The following is a 15,177-nucleotide window of genomic DNA, read 5'->3' as shown; positions in this document are numbered from 1 at the left end:
GCAAAATTTTAGATTGTGTGGATTCCGAGTGAAATGACAGGATTCAACCCATGAAAATTTACTGAATAACAGTAAATGTCTTTAGTCTTTTGTAAGGATTTTTTATATATTACATTTTTTAAACTGTATTATTATGTTTTTTTAGACAGTTCTGGAGTTGGACAAAATGGACATTACAGAGCCGGTATGAAAAATCTGTGACTTTCCATTAAGTTAGCATTTTTTATATACCACAGCAGTCTTCTTTTTTTGAACACTAGTGTCTTCATATTTATAGTATCATAAAAGGCATGAAAGAGAGCTCTTGGACCAAAAAAAGGAGAAGGAGGAGAATCTTTTACTTGAAATGGTGAGAGATTTACCCTTTTATGAAGACAAGTTATGCTAGTTATGGTTTTGTCAGTTTTAACCCTTGACTGATCTGGCCTGAAAAGCCCATGTAAATATGCAGTCAAGTATATTTGACTTTCTGAGGTCAGAATAAAGACAAAAATTAGATTTTAAATGTTGCTACTGTGTTTGTGATTTTGTCACACATAGGAACTGCTAGAAAGACAGCAGAGTGAGGCAAAACTAGCTGGAGATAAACAGTCTGAGAAGAAACGTGAGTGACGTTCATTCATGCACCTTCTCTTTTAAACATCGGATGTCTTTCTAGCATACTAATGTAAATCTATGAATGCTCACTTTTTGGTTTGCAATGCAGAACGAGACAGCAAGTCAGGCCTGTCTGGTAGTAAAGGAATGTCAGCATCTTCATCAGGAGCAACATCATCCACTTCTACTGGTTAGCATCCTCCTCTGATGTACAATAATGATAATAGAGTTATGAAAATAAATTGTTTTATCATATACACTATTTTTAAAAGTCGGGGGTCCGTAAGATTTACAAAAAAGAAAATAATACTTCTGTTCAGAAATGATGCATTAAAAAGTTACAATAAACAAAATTACAAATAAATGCTGTTCTTTTTAACTTTCTATTAATCAAGAATCCTGAAAAAAAAAGTACAACCATTTTTGATAAGTAATAAAACATTTTGAATGATCATGTAACTCTGAAGACTGGAGTAATGGCTACTGAAAATCCAGCTTTGCCATCACAGGAATAAATTACATTTTACAATATTAGCACAAGAAATTGTGATAATATTTCACAGTATTACTGTATTTCTGATCAAATAAAAGCAGCCTTGGACAAGTGCATTAGAGACTTCCTTCAAAAACATGAAAAATTCTTATCGTCCCCAAATGTTTGAACGGTAGTGTATAGGAACATGCAGGAAACTACAGCAATTAATAATTTTTTTATTTTAGATTTGATTTAATTTAACATTACAAATGACATTAAAAAGTAAACATTGAAAGAATTCAGAATTGGAAGGTGCCTGTTTTCCCAACACTGATAATGTTTTCAGGCAAGGAGATGCGGAGGGCCAAACTAGCTCGCAGTCGTTCTCTCAGCGGCCATCCTACGACACCCAAGATGACAAACCCAGACAAAACTTTGTATGTAACATATTCATCTCGTGTTGTTATTGAAATTTTATCTTGCATTTGCCATGATCCAACACCAGTCGTTTAATTGCCGTACAAATTGCATTTATATTCACAATTTTCTCTTTAGAAAATTGAAGGATTCAGGAAGTTGCCCTGGATCGGGAAAGAGTCCTATGCTACCATTAAATGGTAACTAATAGAATTTCATCGTTTTTAATGACGGATGCTCCTCGCCTTCAAATTTCTGTCATTTACCTGTTCTCGTTTGTTTTCCAGACGATAACCTCCGACCGCACCACTTCAATGTTGCTTCTTCAATCTCCTCCACCTCATCGTCCTCCTCCATGCCCGTCCTGATCCGCAGCAACACGAGCAGCTCTGTGGATCACCGGAGTAACGGGAATAAAGACACGCAGTCTAGGAAGCTCTCTGTGTACGTCTTTCCTGAATAGGCTTGTGTTCATCAGTATTTTAAAACTTATAATTATAAACTGAAATGATTCAGCCAATGTGACGTTGTTCTTCTGTTCTTGTCTGACAGACAGCGGAAGTCGAATTCATTTGGAATGCAGTCTGGGAGAGAGTGATTACCACTTTGCCTTCTGACTAAAAGCCCCTTTCTATAAGACTTTTCATTCTGCAGCAGCAGCAGTGTCCCTCCATTTTGATGTGTCCATTCTCTTCTATACCAGAAACGGCTTAAGATGTGCTGGGGCATCAATTAAGGTCTGCATTGATCCATCTCTGCCTTATTTCACACAGAAACTCACACCATTCTTCATAACGTGAAAAAAAAAACGAGAGTTGAGGAGTAATTGAATGTATTTAATTTACTGCCTCATTATTTTGTTTCTTGTATTATAGCATGCTTTGCAAATTCTCTGTTTTATATTTTTGAAGTGGCTAAGAGAAAAAGAAGCACTATGTATTTTTATGATTGAAGAGTTTTGGAACTCTCCATCCCATCCCACCAATGAGATTGTGCCTGGTGCTGCCCAGCACCTGATTGATTAACGCCAACATCTTAGTACCCAATGAATAAAATTCATGTTGAATATGACGTGCTTTAATGAGTTGCATTTGAACAGTGCTAATACGAATACTATGCTGATACTGACAAAGCATATCTCCAGAAGTTACTTGTCACATGTAGCATTATTTGTGGGTTAACACTCCATCACACCATCAATAAATCTCCTAAATCAACCATTGAAGAAAACACTATACATTTACAGTTATTTTCTTAGCAGACGTTGTATTGTGCCTATATTATATTGATATTTTGGTTTTAAAACATCAAAAACACTGTTATATTACACAGATGAATTTTACAGTAATTTTTTTTAAGTTGGTTATTCAAGCAAAACAAATGGTGAGGATTTAATACAGTCTAGTTTCTAACTGTAAGTACACCATTGGTAGTTTCTGGTCAACGTGATATTTGCCAAGTAAGACACATTTTGTTGATCCTGGAACAACATTCCTGTCCGAAAATGTAGTCCTATCCCTACCCATAACTTATCCCTAAAATCAGAGGGAAATGCTAACACTGATGTAGAAGCACCTAACCCTGGCTGTAAGCCTTAACTTGACAAACTGTAAACTCGTCCCTCAAATCTGATTGGTTGATTGGAATGTTGTTCCAGGATCAACAAAGATGTTAATCCAGGAGCATGTACTTGGTGAAATCACGTTCACCGGTAGTTTCTTTACACATATTTAGTTCTTAGTTGGGTCGACAACACGTCCTATGTAGAGGATGGATTTTGTAGCCTCATGGTAAACGACGAAAATGAAGGGTCGGTTAATAGTGAGCCTGGGAGGAAGAGAGGTCGTAAAGAGATTGGTGGAGGCATCGGCCACTGAGCCTCCGGTCTCATCCACTTCCATGGTGACCTTCTGTACAACCTGGAATCAAGCGGCATTGGTCAATGCATGCTGGTATATCACTTCTCGTACTACCATTCCATATAATTGACATGCACAATACATGCTTCAGAAATAAACAAGATTAATTTAAAAATTATAGTAAATTACACAAATACGCAAATGTCAAAGAATCTTGTTTTATAATATTATAACATTTAAAAAGTTTGGGGCCAGTAAGATTTTTTTTATTTTTTAGAAAAAGGAATTTATACTTTCAGCAAGGAGAAGACTGCAGTAATAGCATTTGAAAATTGAGCTTTGCCTTCACAGAATACGTTACATTTAAAAACATATTCCAATAGAAAAATTTTAATAATATTTCACAATATTACTGTTTTTTACTGTATTTACGATCAAATTAATGCAGCCTTGGTAAGCATGAGAGACTTCTTTCGAAAACATTAAAAAATTCTTATTAACCCCAAACTTTTGAGCAGGAGTGTACAGTATATACAGTATGCACACACATCCACCTCCTGGTTGTGTCAAAACTAAATCATGGTTTCATGAAAAATGAATTGACATGGTAAATTCTTTAACAGTCTCCTTGTACTGTTAGAAAGATCTCTCACCTCTGACAGTTTCAGGCCTTCTTCGCTGCTGATTCCAGAGAGATCTGCTGTACTCCCAAAGATCTCTTTAATGCCCAGACTGGGCAGACTCGTACTTAGTGAGTTGGACTGCTTCAGTGAAAATCTGGGCAACAGAATCTCCAGCTTCCTGAGAATATACATAAAATTGATCTTTTAGAAATCAAAAGAAATGTGTCTTGAAATTGTTTCTATAAACTGTCGAGCATGTCATATGATTGCTCACTTTGGCTACTCAGCATGAGTTTGATAGAAATTTGAGTCATTTAAAAAAACACATTGATTTGCGAAAATGTGAGAGACTGATTACATGACTCACGTCTTTTTCAGCTTTGCAACCCATCCACGGAACACTTCACCCGTCATGGATTCATCAATGTAGGTGTAGTCCACATCTTCATCTGGAAGAAGGATAAGCATGGCAATGCCATCCTCACAGGGCAGTTTCAGAATGCCAACCTTTAATGTGGGGTCATAAGCCAGGTAGTATTTTCCTGAACGGAGCATCATGGGCACTTGCACAATGGTATACTTGTTCACATAGAAACGCTCCTCTTGGGTGAAGGTAATGTTGAAGGGTTGCAGCCAATAACCTGTTAAAGATCAAGAGGATATCTTTTCACAGTCAAAGCTTATTGCACTGGCGGTAAATAGACATTCAGCAGTCAAATGCAACAAGCTGATTGCTTTGTACATTGTAACTACTTGGTATTTTAAGATAAACTATAAATGATGACATTATTCTTACCTGTGAAAAACGTTGCACTGATTAACATAGCAATGCTTTGAGGATCTACATTCTCCACCACGTCTTTGACTTTGTCCCCTGTTTTGCTTCTTACATAATTATCGATACTCCCTTTGGCCAGCTGTCCATTGGCATAATTCACATTTTGAACATCTGCACCATAATACTGCTTAACCTGGTTGCTGAAGCTTTCCTCTGCCTTGACGTCCTGCTTCATGAAGAGGCCAGTGGCCTGGATTTGAGCAGTCGTCGCCCTCAGCTGCTGGAGAAGGGTCTGAATTCTTTCCGGCTCTCCTTCTTTCTCCATGGAGGCCACACCTATACCTTGTAGCAGCTCAGTGCGAGCAGCCCCACCAGCACCGGCTGCTAATGTGGCTAAAGCTAAGGTAGCCCCGAAGGTTGAAACAGCGACATTATCATCATTTGAGCTGGCAATCTTGGTATAAAGCCGAGTAGCAAAGTCGGCATTCATTCGGGCAAGCTCTTCAACATCTGTCGTTTGTCCAAGAACTGACGCAGCCAGGAGAACTGCTTTGACCAACAGGGAGAAGATGTCCATCTTCATGATGCTCTGGTGAAAAATGGAACAGTTTATGGAATCTTTAGACAACATTTTGGTTTGCATACTGTATATATTTTGTATCATATTTGATACATCAGGCTTTTAGGGCTCATAGAGTATAATAAAGTAAGAATATGGAATATGGAAACACCTGAAGTTATTCAGAGGCCCAAACTGAGCAAAAATTTGCAATTTGGTGCAGATGTTATTTTTATTAGGGATGTACAGTCATTTTGGCCGTTACGATAACCGATAATTCTTTATATTTGAAAGCCGATAACCGATATATTGGCCGATAAATCTAGATCCATATTTTTATATCATTTTTGAGAGCCTGATTACAAAAACAAAAGTCTCACCATTAAAATCCATGTCCCAAGCACACAATTATGATGTTCTCATTATAATTTTATTTAGCCGATATGACCGACTTGCGCTTCATATCTATTTTACTTTTTTGAAGTGATTTCAATCATATTTCAAGCAATTCAAAACCATCATGGCGAACAGTGCGCATTTGAAGTGTCTGAGTTGAAGGAAATAATCCATTATTTATAGATTTTAATATATCGGACACATTTTATTGGGCTGATAACGATAACATTAAAAATGAACATATAGGGGCCGCTGTATCATGCATCCCTAATTTTTATGGCCAAAAAGTTGATACAAATCTGATAGCTTGTAATGTATCAATGGGACATTTATAACAATACAACAGAGTACTACTAACATAAAATGCATAATAAATATCAATTGTCACTTTATATCTCCCAATAATATGTCTCAGTAAGATATGTAAATGCTTTTTTTATGATCAGAACTGTGCCAAAACAGTGCAATTCAGTTGTGTGCAGCAGTTTTTTCAGCAATGTTCTTATCATGTTGATTATTTAACAGTTGGTTTTAAAGGGCTAAGATACAATTATGTATGATTAATAACAAAAAAGTAATATATGAGAGCCCAGGATGGAAAACACACTGCTGACTGTTTTGTTAAGGTACTGATCCATTGACATGATTCTGAACTCTGAACTTTTGACAGGTCATAGCTGTAAACTAAAAAAACAATTTGCAATTGAATGGTTTATTTATGTCTCAATGACATGGCATTTTCGTTGTAAAAAAATTCTTAAGTATAAGATGTTTTTGTGGTTTGCAGAACCAAATAGCAGACGTAGCTTACTTTTAAAGGCTGCCAAACATGCAGATCTAATGATTGTAGAAGAGTAGTCTGTCATAATCTGTAATCTGTCAATTCACTGTCATTCTCATCAAAGCCAGAAAACAGCTAACGTTAAACAAAACAGCATCTTTTAAATTGGGTTATAAAGAATATTACAAGGCAGTGTGTTGTTTACAGCGCAGTTACTTTAAGCATACAGACTGCGCTAACATACAGCAACATTGTTATTAAGCACAATAGAAATGTTAAATAATTCAATACAGTGTTCGATTTCACGTGCATTAGATTCTACAGAGATGCGATCATAAAGGATGATGTAGAAAAATGGCAAAATATGGTGGATACTTACAAATGTCTGATTCGACGTCAGTACTTAATATCCTTGTTAAATGACTACAGACAGGTCTGTTTTAAAATCATTCACTGCAGTGTAAACACGGTAATTAAATCGACTAAACTAACTGTTCACATGATGTCGCCATCAATAACAAACGTTACGGAGATTACGCAACAACCGCCCTTTGCGCATTCTTGATGATGTACGTAGTTCAGTTTACGCATGTCTCACATTCATCGCACGAGCAATTTATTTCCTAGCCAGTAAAATGTATTTTTGCATTGTGTCATTTTTTTTCTATCTATTTGACAATGAAATGGTAACATAAATATTAACATAATAATAACATTGTATATAACAAAGGTATCCAATTTGATATATAAACTATAATATAAAATCGTTATGGTGTTCACGAGGCACGTAGGCCTACCACAAGATGTCACTGGTAATATCCTCACCCTCACCGATCCTAAATCACTATTTTTTAGCAGTTTCACCATTTAACTCGTTTAGCTACTATATTATTGGCTGCGTTGACTTTTGTGTTGTCTGCATTGTGGGGTTTTTGTTTTACTTGAGGCATTATACGAAAAAGTAAATATATTAATTTCAAGGATCAAAGGATTTCAAAGATTTAAATCTGATCAATGAATGGAATCTATCCTTGCACTCTAAGGAAAATGTGTGGATGAAATTGTCTTGTATTCACAAATGATTGTGATTGTTCCATACTGTTTACCTTACCAGCGCTGAGAAAAGTAACATACATGCACGAGGTGGTGCAGATATGACGTCAGAACCCGGAAGATAATTTCGCCTTTGGTTCCTTCGAGATTTCCATGGAGATTTTCCCCCCGAGATATTTATATTTAAAATAAAGCCGATTGACGTTTTGTTCTACAACGTACACTGCCAAACTGCCTTAGTTACTTGATAAAAACGTACGTTTTAAAAAATTGAACATAACTGCTTCAAAATTCGCGTTTTTTCTTTGGGTTTGTGTAATTTACGTTGTAGAACAAAACGGCAAAGTATCGTCAAGTTATGTTTAACTTACTCGCTTCAGCAGAAGGCTAGCGTTTGAACGCTGTTAATCTGGTGCGTACAAATGCAGTGCAATCTCTTTATTTCAGGGGATTTGGTTGGGAGCAGTGCCCGAGAGTTAAGCATCCTTTGGCTTGCTTTGAAGGGCTTACTAACCATAACAGGAGCAAATTTGTAATGCAGCGGATAGGCAGTGTCACATTTTTCCCCTCAAATGTATTCTGATCTGAAATAGGAAGTGTTTTAATAGGCTACATGCTGACAAATACAGCAGAAAAATAAATATCTAATGGCAAAGCTCCAGACCAGAGGCGGTACTTTCTACTCAAGTACATTTTTCAAGTATGTTTTTCTTTCAAGTTATGCATTTTCCACAATACTTTTTACTCTACTACATTTCATAAGTTTTATTTTTATTTTTTACCCTTAATAGCCTACTTAATTACATAAAAAAATTACTTTCTTTCTTGTATTCAAGTAAAAAAATTTATTAGTTTTACTTATTTTTTTTAAGTATAAAAAATACATAATTTTTAATGTAATTAGGTATTCAATTATATTCAATACGAAACATTGTGCAGTAAGAAGTACAATATTATGCTTTGGAATGTTGTGAAGTAAAAGAAAAAGAAAAACACTGATGAAGTACAGACACTTGAAAAATGTACTTAAGCAGAGTAAAAATACTTACTTACCTCTGCAAAGCTCAAGTTACATATTGAAGATGCCAGGTCAAATGATGGTCCTTCAAGGCCCTGGGTTTCCAGCCTTATTAAAGGCACCCTTTTGTCACCCCACACATTGTTTTATCAAAGAGTAAACAACCTAGCAACTTTAGCCTAAATTATGTTAAAATGCTATTAAAATAACAATTTTAACTTAATTTCTTATCATTAAAACTTTATTTTAAAATTATGGCTTTAACTTGTCATATGGCTTTAACTTATATGTCTGCTGCTGCATATGCAAGATAGCTGTTAAAAATGTTATTTGCTTTGAATCAACACACCAAATATAAGAAATAAAGTCACAATTATAAGAATGAACACACCATGGGTTTAATACATAGCAAAACAGTGAGACTTATAAAATATCAGTGCTGCAGTAATGCAAAAAGAAAACACAAATCAGCCCCATTGACCCAGGCCCAGTAAGTCTCCAATGTGTGAATGATTGACTAGTTCTAAAACTGAGTAGACCTACAATGAAACAAAGTAAGTGAGCGAAAGATAAAAAAAGATCCTTGTTGGATCCCAAAAGGCATTTTATACTTTATGGATGGTAATACCTCCTTAGTAATGGAACAAAGGCCTATAATTGAACCCTTTTCAGATTAACTTGAATTGTTATTATCATTAAAATGATATTAGGATGGACAAAATAATCTTCATTACAGGGTAGAGGCACAGGGAAGCTTGTCTTCCATTACCATCTTTGTTTACAGCCATGTTTACCAGTGTTACCAACATATTAATCCCAATTTACTTTGTAAATCATCAGTCACAGGAATTATCCCCCTTTTAAAATTGCTAATGCAAATTAGATTTTACATAAAGTGATTGATTATTGAGACTAATTGGCTTTTGAGTTGATACAAATCAATCCTGTTCCCCAGCATCTTATTGCATTTTACATTTCATACTCTTTTCCTTTTGTATGGCACAAGGATTACATTGCAATGAAGTGCCTTTTAACTGAGATCATGATGTTTTACTGTTCCAGTTCATTGTTCACATTTTTTCCTCTTTGTGCGAATCAAGTAAAGAGTCAAAGGCTGCAATGCAGAGCTTGGTCTGCCTCTCCAAGGCTGCCATTGTTGAATGGCTGGGTAAGTCTCAATGTCCAATGTCTCTTATACTACCTGGCGACAGGGATTTGCATAATGGGCACGTTGTCTTGTGCTTGTTGGCTGGTGCTTGGTACATCTATGTTGGGATCATCATCTACCTGGTAGCACTTGCCCAGGTTCTTAATGATGTTGAAGTTATAACGTGCAGTGTCTGCAATGCTGTTCTCCAGAAGCCAACCATCAGACTCAGAGTCAGGGTCCCCTAACCGCAGCAAATTCTCCATGGCTGTCTGAAGATAACGCACTCCTGTCAGCACAGACACCTAGAGGAAGTAGGAAAAGATTTAAGAAAATGAGAAGGCTGACCATGACCAACCCGTATTGAAAAAACCCATCAAGACATGGACTCCACTGAAAGACCCCTGAAGGTGTGCTGTGGTGTCTGGCACCAAGATGTTAGCAGCATATCTTTTAAGTACTGTAAGTTGTGAGCTGGGGCCTCCATGGATCTGACTTGTTTGTTCAGCACATCCCACAGATGCTCGATTGGATTGAGATCTGGGGAATTTGGAGGCCAAGTCAACACCTCAAACTCTTTGTTGTGCTCCTCAAACCATTCCTGAACCATTTTTGCTTTGTGGCAGGGCGCATTATCCTGCTGAAAGAGGACACTGCCACCAGGGAATACTGTTTCCATTAATGGGTGTACATGGTCTGCAACAATGCTTAGGTAGGTGGTACGTGTCAAAGTAACATCCACATGGATGGCAACACCCAAGGTTTCCCAGCAGAACATTGGCCAAAGCATCACACTGCCTCCGCCGGCTTGCCTTCTTCCCATAGTGCATTCTGGTGCCATGTGTTCCCCAGGTAAGCAACGCACACGCATCCACGTGATGTTAAAGAAAACGCGATTCATCCATTGCTCTGTGGTCCAGTTCTAATGCTCACATGCCCACTGTTGGCGCTTTCGGTGGTGGACAGGGAACTTGGGCATGGGCAACCTGACTGGTCTGTTTGATTAGACCACACGGGCCAGCCTTCGGTTCCCCACTTTTGATAGATACTGACCACTGCAGACCGGGAACACTCCACAAGATCTGCAGCTTTGGAGATGCTCTGACCCAGTTGTCTAGCCATCACAATTTAGCCCTTGTTCAATTCGCTCAAATCCTTACACGTGCCTAAAGCATTGGAACTGGACCTTGGAGCAGTGGAAGAAGTTCACCTGGTCCGACGAGTCCCCTTTTCACGTGGATGGCCGTGTACATATGCCCCGTTTACCTGGGGAAGTGAGGGCACCATGGTGCATTGTGGGACGACAACAAGCTGGTGGAGGGAGTGTAATGCTTCCGGCCATTCATGTGGACACAATGTGGCACATTCCACCTACTTAAACATTGTAGCAGACCAGGTACACCCGTTCATGACAATAGTGTTCCCTGGTGGAATTAGCTTTTTTCAGCAGGATAATGCAGTCTGCCACACCAACAAGTTAGATCCACGGCGGCTCCACCTCACAACCTGCAAGACTTGACAGATCTGCTGCTAACGTCTTGGTGCCTGATACCACTGCACACCTTCGGTGGGTCTGCAGTGTTTTGGCAGCATGTGAAGGACCAACAGCTTATTAAAGGAACACTCCACTTTTTTTGAAAATAGATCTGATTAGACCGTTAACATCTTGCTCTAAAATGACCAAAGCGCCTGAAAATAGTCCCCAGCACGCTCCATGTGCAAGCAGGTAGTCATGTTGGTTATGTTGACGGAAGTTAGCCTATTTTCACTTTCATTCAGCCTATATCATTGCGCCGCTGCACCCATGGTACGGCAGCAAAGTTCCTTGATTATTACGCAGGAATGAGAGTTTAGTTCCTAGCCATATCAGCCTAGAAAATCGCAACTTTTAATTTTCCGTCGGTCTTAGTACACGATGTAACTACAGAAGTCAAGTTTTAAATAGGAAAAATATTGAAAGTCTTTGGTCATTTTAGAGCGAGATGCTAACGGTCTAATCAGATTCAATGATCTATGCTAAGCTATGCTAAACGTGCTACTGCCAGACCCAGAGATCGGCTGAATGGATTCGAAAACGGTAAAACTCAACTGTTTAACTCTAGGGGAGTTGGAAAATGAGCCTATTTTCAAAAATAGTGGAGTGTTCCTTTAAGCAAGTGGTCATAATGGTTTCACTCATCGGTGTGTGTGTGTGTGTGTGTGTGTGTGTGTGAGTGTGTATATATATATGAACTACCGGTCAAAAGTTTGGAATAATTAAGATATTTTTACATTTGAAAGAAGTCTCTTATGCTCATTTTATCAAAATACAGTAATAACAGTAGTGTGTGTATTTTAATGTAGTCAGATTAATATCACACACCTCAAAAAGCCAGATGATGAGAACGATTAAGCCAATGGACTGCATTATCTGTGTGTAGTGCTCCAGCAGAGCCTGTCTGCAACCCCTTCGGTTCAGGTTCAGCTCCTCCTTCTGGTAGTCGTAATTATAGTGCGCTGAGTTGTTGGTGATTTGATGCTGGATGCAGGGCCGAAGAGAATGCAGACCACAGCAGCTGAACGGAACACCGTTGATCAGATACTTCCCTTCCACGTTACTCCGCAGCCGCCTGAAGAAGAGAAGAGTTCAGTAAATAATGTATGGAGGCATACACAGGTGAATAAGAGTAAAACATTATGATGATAAAGGTTGATGCATTGATCTGAAATATTAGTGTGCATTAAAATGCATAAAACCCTCAACCCTATTTCAACTTTAACCTTCTGCATCATCTATGTTAAAGGGATAGTTCAACCAAAATAAAAATTACGTATGTCATCATTTACTCACATGCGTTAATCCAAACCTGTATGACCATTTCTTCTGTGGAACACATTGGAAAATGTCTCATTTGAGCGGAAGTCAATGGAGGCCAATGGACCCCACTGCCTTTTATTAGGGACAAAAACAGTCAAAACATTCTTCAATTTTGTGTTCTGCAGAAGAAAGTTAGTTATACAGGTCTGAAATGACATGAAGGTGAGTAAATAATGACAAATTTCGTTGAGTGAACAATGCCTTTAACCACTTGACATGAAAGAGCATTGTGGGTAAAAATTGACTTACTCCACCACTTCGCTATTGGTCATATCCAGGTAGCGGTTACTGATCCACTGAATGTGAAACCAGTCCCGATACCCTCCATTGCCACAGCACTGAAAATGTATCTGCAGCATGTCCACTGTGCGCTTAATGTAGCAGCGGCCCGGTGTGTCCGTGTCCTTATAGTAGCGCATGGCTTCACGCAGGCCTAAAAACAATGACTCTTCCAGATCTTTGCGCATGCTATAGCACATCAGGGCGCCCAAGAGGATGCAGAACGTGAAGAAAAAGGTACATATGATGTAAGGCAGCATCAGCAGCTTCCATCGCAGGAACTTGGTGGTGTCCACACAGTCATAGCAGATCTTGCCCCCCAGGAAGTTGATCGCACAGGCAGTCAAGCCAACACAGATAAGCATGTTAGGCACTGAGTCGATCTCTTTTGACATAAGCTCCCGCCTCTTCTCGATCTCCACCTTTAAGAACAAGCCCAGGCTGAAGAGCGTGACTCCCGTGACCACAGACACCCAATTCAGCACCCATAAAACCTGGGCCAGTTTGTCTCTGCTTGTCTTCGTAAATGTCACTTTTAAAACTGCCATTGTCAATGGAAATTGTGACTTTTACCGTCTCAGCAGTAAATTTTTATGTCCATGTGTGAAGCTCATTTTATTTACATCGATATAACGTACTGGGTGAATGGGAGAGAACAGGGAACATGTTCCGCGGGGAGGAGGAGGGAAGTGAACTGGGAGAGAAGGCCAAGAGGGCCACATAAGCAGCTTAGATTAGGTATTTTTAGACTCCTGGGTGACGGCCTTAGCTGCATAATAGTGCAGGAACTGAAATCAAGATGAACATTTACAAAAAATTAATGCACAGACAGTTTACATATGGCTATTAAATATGCCTATAGTATCTGTAAATTACTAAATAATAATAATATTCTGATACCATTCTTATAACTACTAAAGGATTATTGAATGGACGCAAGGTGCAAGCTTATTGTAGTTCAGTAGGTTTAGAAATTGCATACTGAAAATGAATATGAATTTATATACTTTCTTCTCAATTTGTATAGATAGATCATTCATTAGCTGTTGCACAAGAACATTAGCTATTATTATAGGTGCTATTATACTTTACTGTCTTTCAGAGTTGTATTTCCATATCCCCACCCCTCTTAATACAACATTACCTACCTGCTCAGATCTCACATTGTCGCATATGGGGTTGTAATCCATGGATCTTGATTGTAGGTGCTGTCATATTCCCTTTTTGCATATTTCTGGTAAGGGACTACAGAAGAGGTGAGAAGCGTGTTTAGAATGACTTCCGTCCAGACTCACTTTGACCTCCACCTAATCCATTTATCCCTAGGATTTAACAGAACACCTCCAAGCCATCTGAACCAATCCCAAGTGAATAACATCAGTGCTTCCACACCCCATGCTTTCAAAAATAAATAATAATATATGTAGGCCTATTTATTATCTATGAAATAACCCCCACCAACCCAAAACAGGTCAGTTCAAGGACAATTACTCCCTAAAATATTTAAAATATTTAGATTCTAGACATCATACTATATGTTTACATATTTCCAAACTGGTATTTGTCGGACAAATTTGTTTTTGACATATACAGCAATGGATATGTAGAAGATTTGCATTGGTCAACTTAGAGAAAAAAAAATTAAATAAAAAAAAGTTAAAACGCGTAAGAATGATGCTAAAACACATCTAGCCTATATGAATCTGATCCCATTTCCCCCTGAATGTCTATAAAATGTGTAAAATAAATGTCAGATTTCCTTTTTATACAATAAATTCAAGTAAAAAAGAACGCAGTCGATGTCCAATGCTGAACCTGAACATGGAATATTACACATTTTTTTTCATTTTGCAGTGGTGTATCCAAAATGGTCAATGTTTATGATAATGTCTTTATTCATATTATTTATTTTATTACTTATTCCTTATAGCCTATATTATTATTATTTTACATGTTATTGATTTCTTTAATCATTTATATATCTTAATATATGAATAATAATGCAAGATCTGCAGTATTTTCTTAAAGGTCTTAAAGGTGTCAAAACAACACCGGCTATATCTATTATGACACAATGGATAAGACTTTTTGACCTTTCCTTATTAGACCAAAACATAAGTTTAAGAGGATGTTTGCTGGTCACTTCTACTTCTCTCTCCTTTCATTCTGTAAATATCTTACTGCTTTTGCCCTTCTTTTTCTATACTCTGATCTTCACAATCTTCATCTGTTATAGGCTACAATACTTTGGATTTTATTATAAATTATTATTTACTTGATTAATTTGTTTGTCTCATAGTTTTACATATTTTACTTATTTTTTACTTAATAAACGTGT

At 37.7% G+C, this 15,177-nt stretch overlaps 3 protein-coding genes across 3 annotated transcripts in view; 1 reads left to right on the top strand and 2 right to left on the bottom strand.

The window, feature by feature from the left end:
- The window catches only part of ppp4r4 (protein phosphatase 4, regulatory subunit 4), a 31,702-nt gene extending 28,990 nt beyond the window's left edge, over positions 1–2,712 (top strand). The window contains exons 18-25 of the mRNA XM_079830982.1: positions 146–184; positions 278–349; positions 541–604; positions 707–787; positions 1,419–1,509; positions 1,628–1,689; positions 1,777–1,933; positions 2,042–2,712. Of these exons, the coding sequence (XP_079687108.1) occupies positions 146–184; positions 278–349; positions 541–604; positions 707–787; positions 1,419–1,509; positions 1,628–1,689; positions 1,777–1,933; positions 2,042–2,087 (612 nt within the window). The 3' untranslated portion in view covers positions 2,088–2,712. The remainder of the gene's footprint in view (positions 1–145; positions 185–277; positions 350–540; positions 605–706; positions 788–1,418; positions 1,510–1,627; positions 1,690–1,776; positions 1,934–2,041) is intronic.
- On the bottom strand, positions 2,553–7,087 carry serpina10a (serpin peptidase inhibitor, clade A (alpha-1 antiproteinase, antitrypsin), member 10a). The gene is made up of 5 exons (XM_079830983.1): positions 6,865–7,087; positions 4,768–5,338; positions 4,339–4,612; positions 4,002–4,149; positions 2,553–3,408 (listed from the first exon to the last, which is right to left on the bottom strand). Exons 2-5 carry the CDS (start codon positions 5,330–5,332, stop codon positions 3,220–3,222), a joined length of 1,176 nt encoding a protein of 391 aa, XP_079687109.1. The 5' UTR covers positions 5,333–5,338; positions 6,865–7,087; the 3' UTR covers positions 2,553–3,219.
- A 1,844-nt stretch (positions 7,088–8,931) lies between these two features.
- prph2lb (peripherin 2-like b) overlaps positions 8,932–15,177 on the bottom strand; it is a 50,105-nt gene continuing 43,859 nt past the window's right edge. The window contains exons 2-5 of the mRNA XM_079831468.1: positions 13,988–14,084; positions 12,810–13,627; positions 12,066–12,312; positions 8,932–10,008 (exon numbers count right to left, since the gene is read on the bottom strand). Coding sequence (XP_079687594.1) covers positions 9,754–10,008; positions 12,066–12,312; positions 12,810–13,387 — 1,080 coding nt within the window. The 5' untranslated portion in view covers positions 13,388–13,627; positions 13,988–14,084 and the 3' untranslated portion in view covers positions 8,932–9,753. The remainder of the gene's footprint in view (positions 10,009–12,065; positions 12,313–12,809; positions 13,628–13,987; positions 14,085–15,177) is intronic.

Source organism: Gobio gobio (assembly GCF_949357685.1).
Source record: "Gobio gobio genome assembly, chromosome: 12".
Lineage (NCBI taxonomy): Eukaryota > Metazoa > Chordata > Actinopteri > Cypriniformes > Gobionidae > Gobio > Gobio gobio.
The sequence above is the reverse complement of the archived record's forward strand: the minus strand, read 5'-3'. Positions and strand labels throughout refer to the sequence as shown.

Coding starts and splice junctions, on each gene's coding strand:
- serpina10a (XM_079830983.1), bottom strand. CDS start 5,332: ATGAAGATGGACATCTTCTCCCTGTTGGTCAAAGCAGTTCTCCTGGCT. Junction 4,613..4,767: donor CAGTGCAACGTTTTTCACAG/GTAAGAATAATG, acceptor GATCTTTAACAG/GTTATTGGCTGCAACCCTTC. Junction 4,150..4,338: donor GTTGCAAAGCTGAAAAAGAC/GTGAGTCATGTA, acceptor GTATATTCTCAG/GAAGCTGGAGATTCTGTTGC.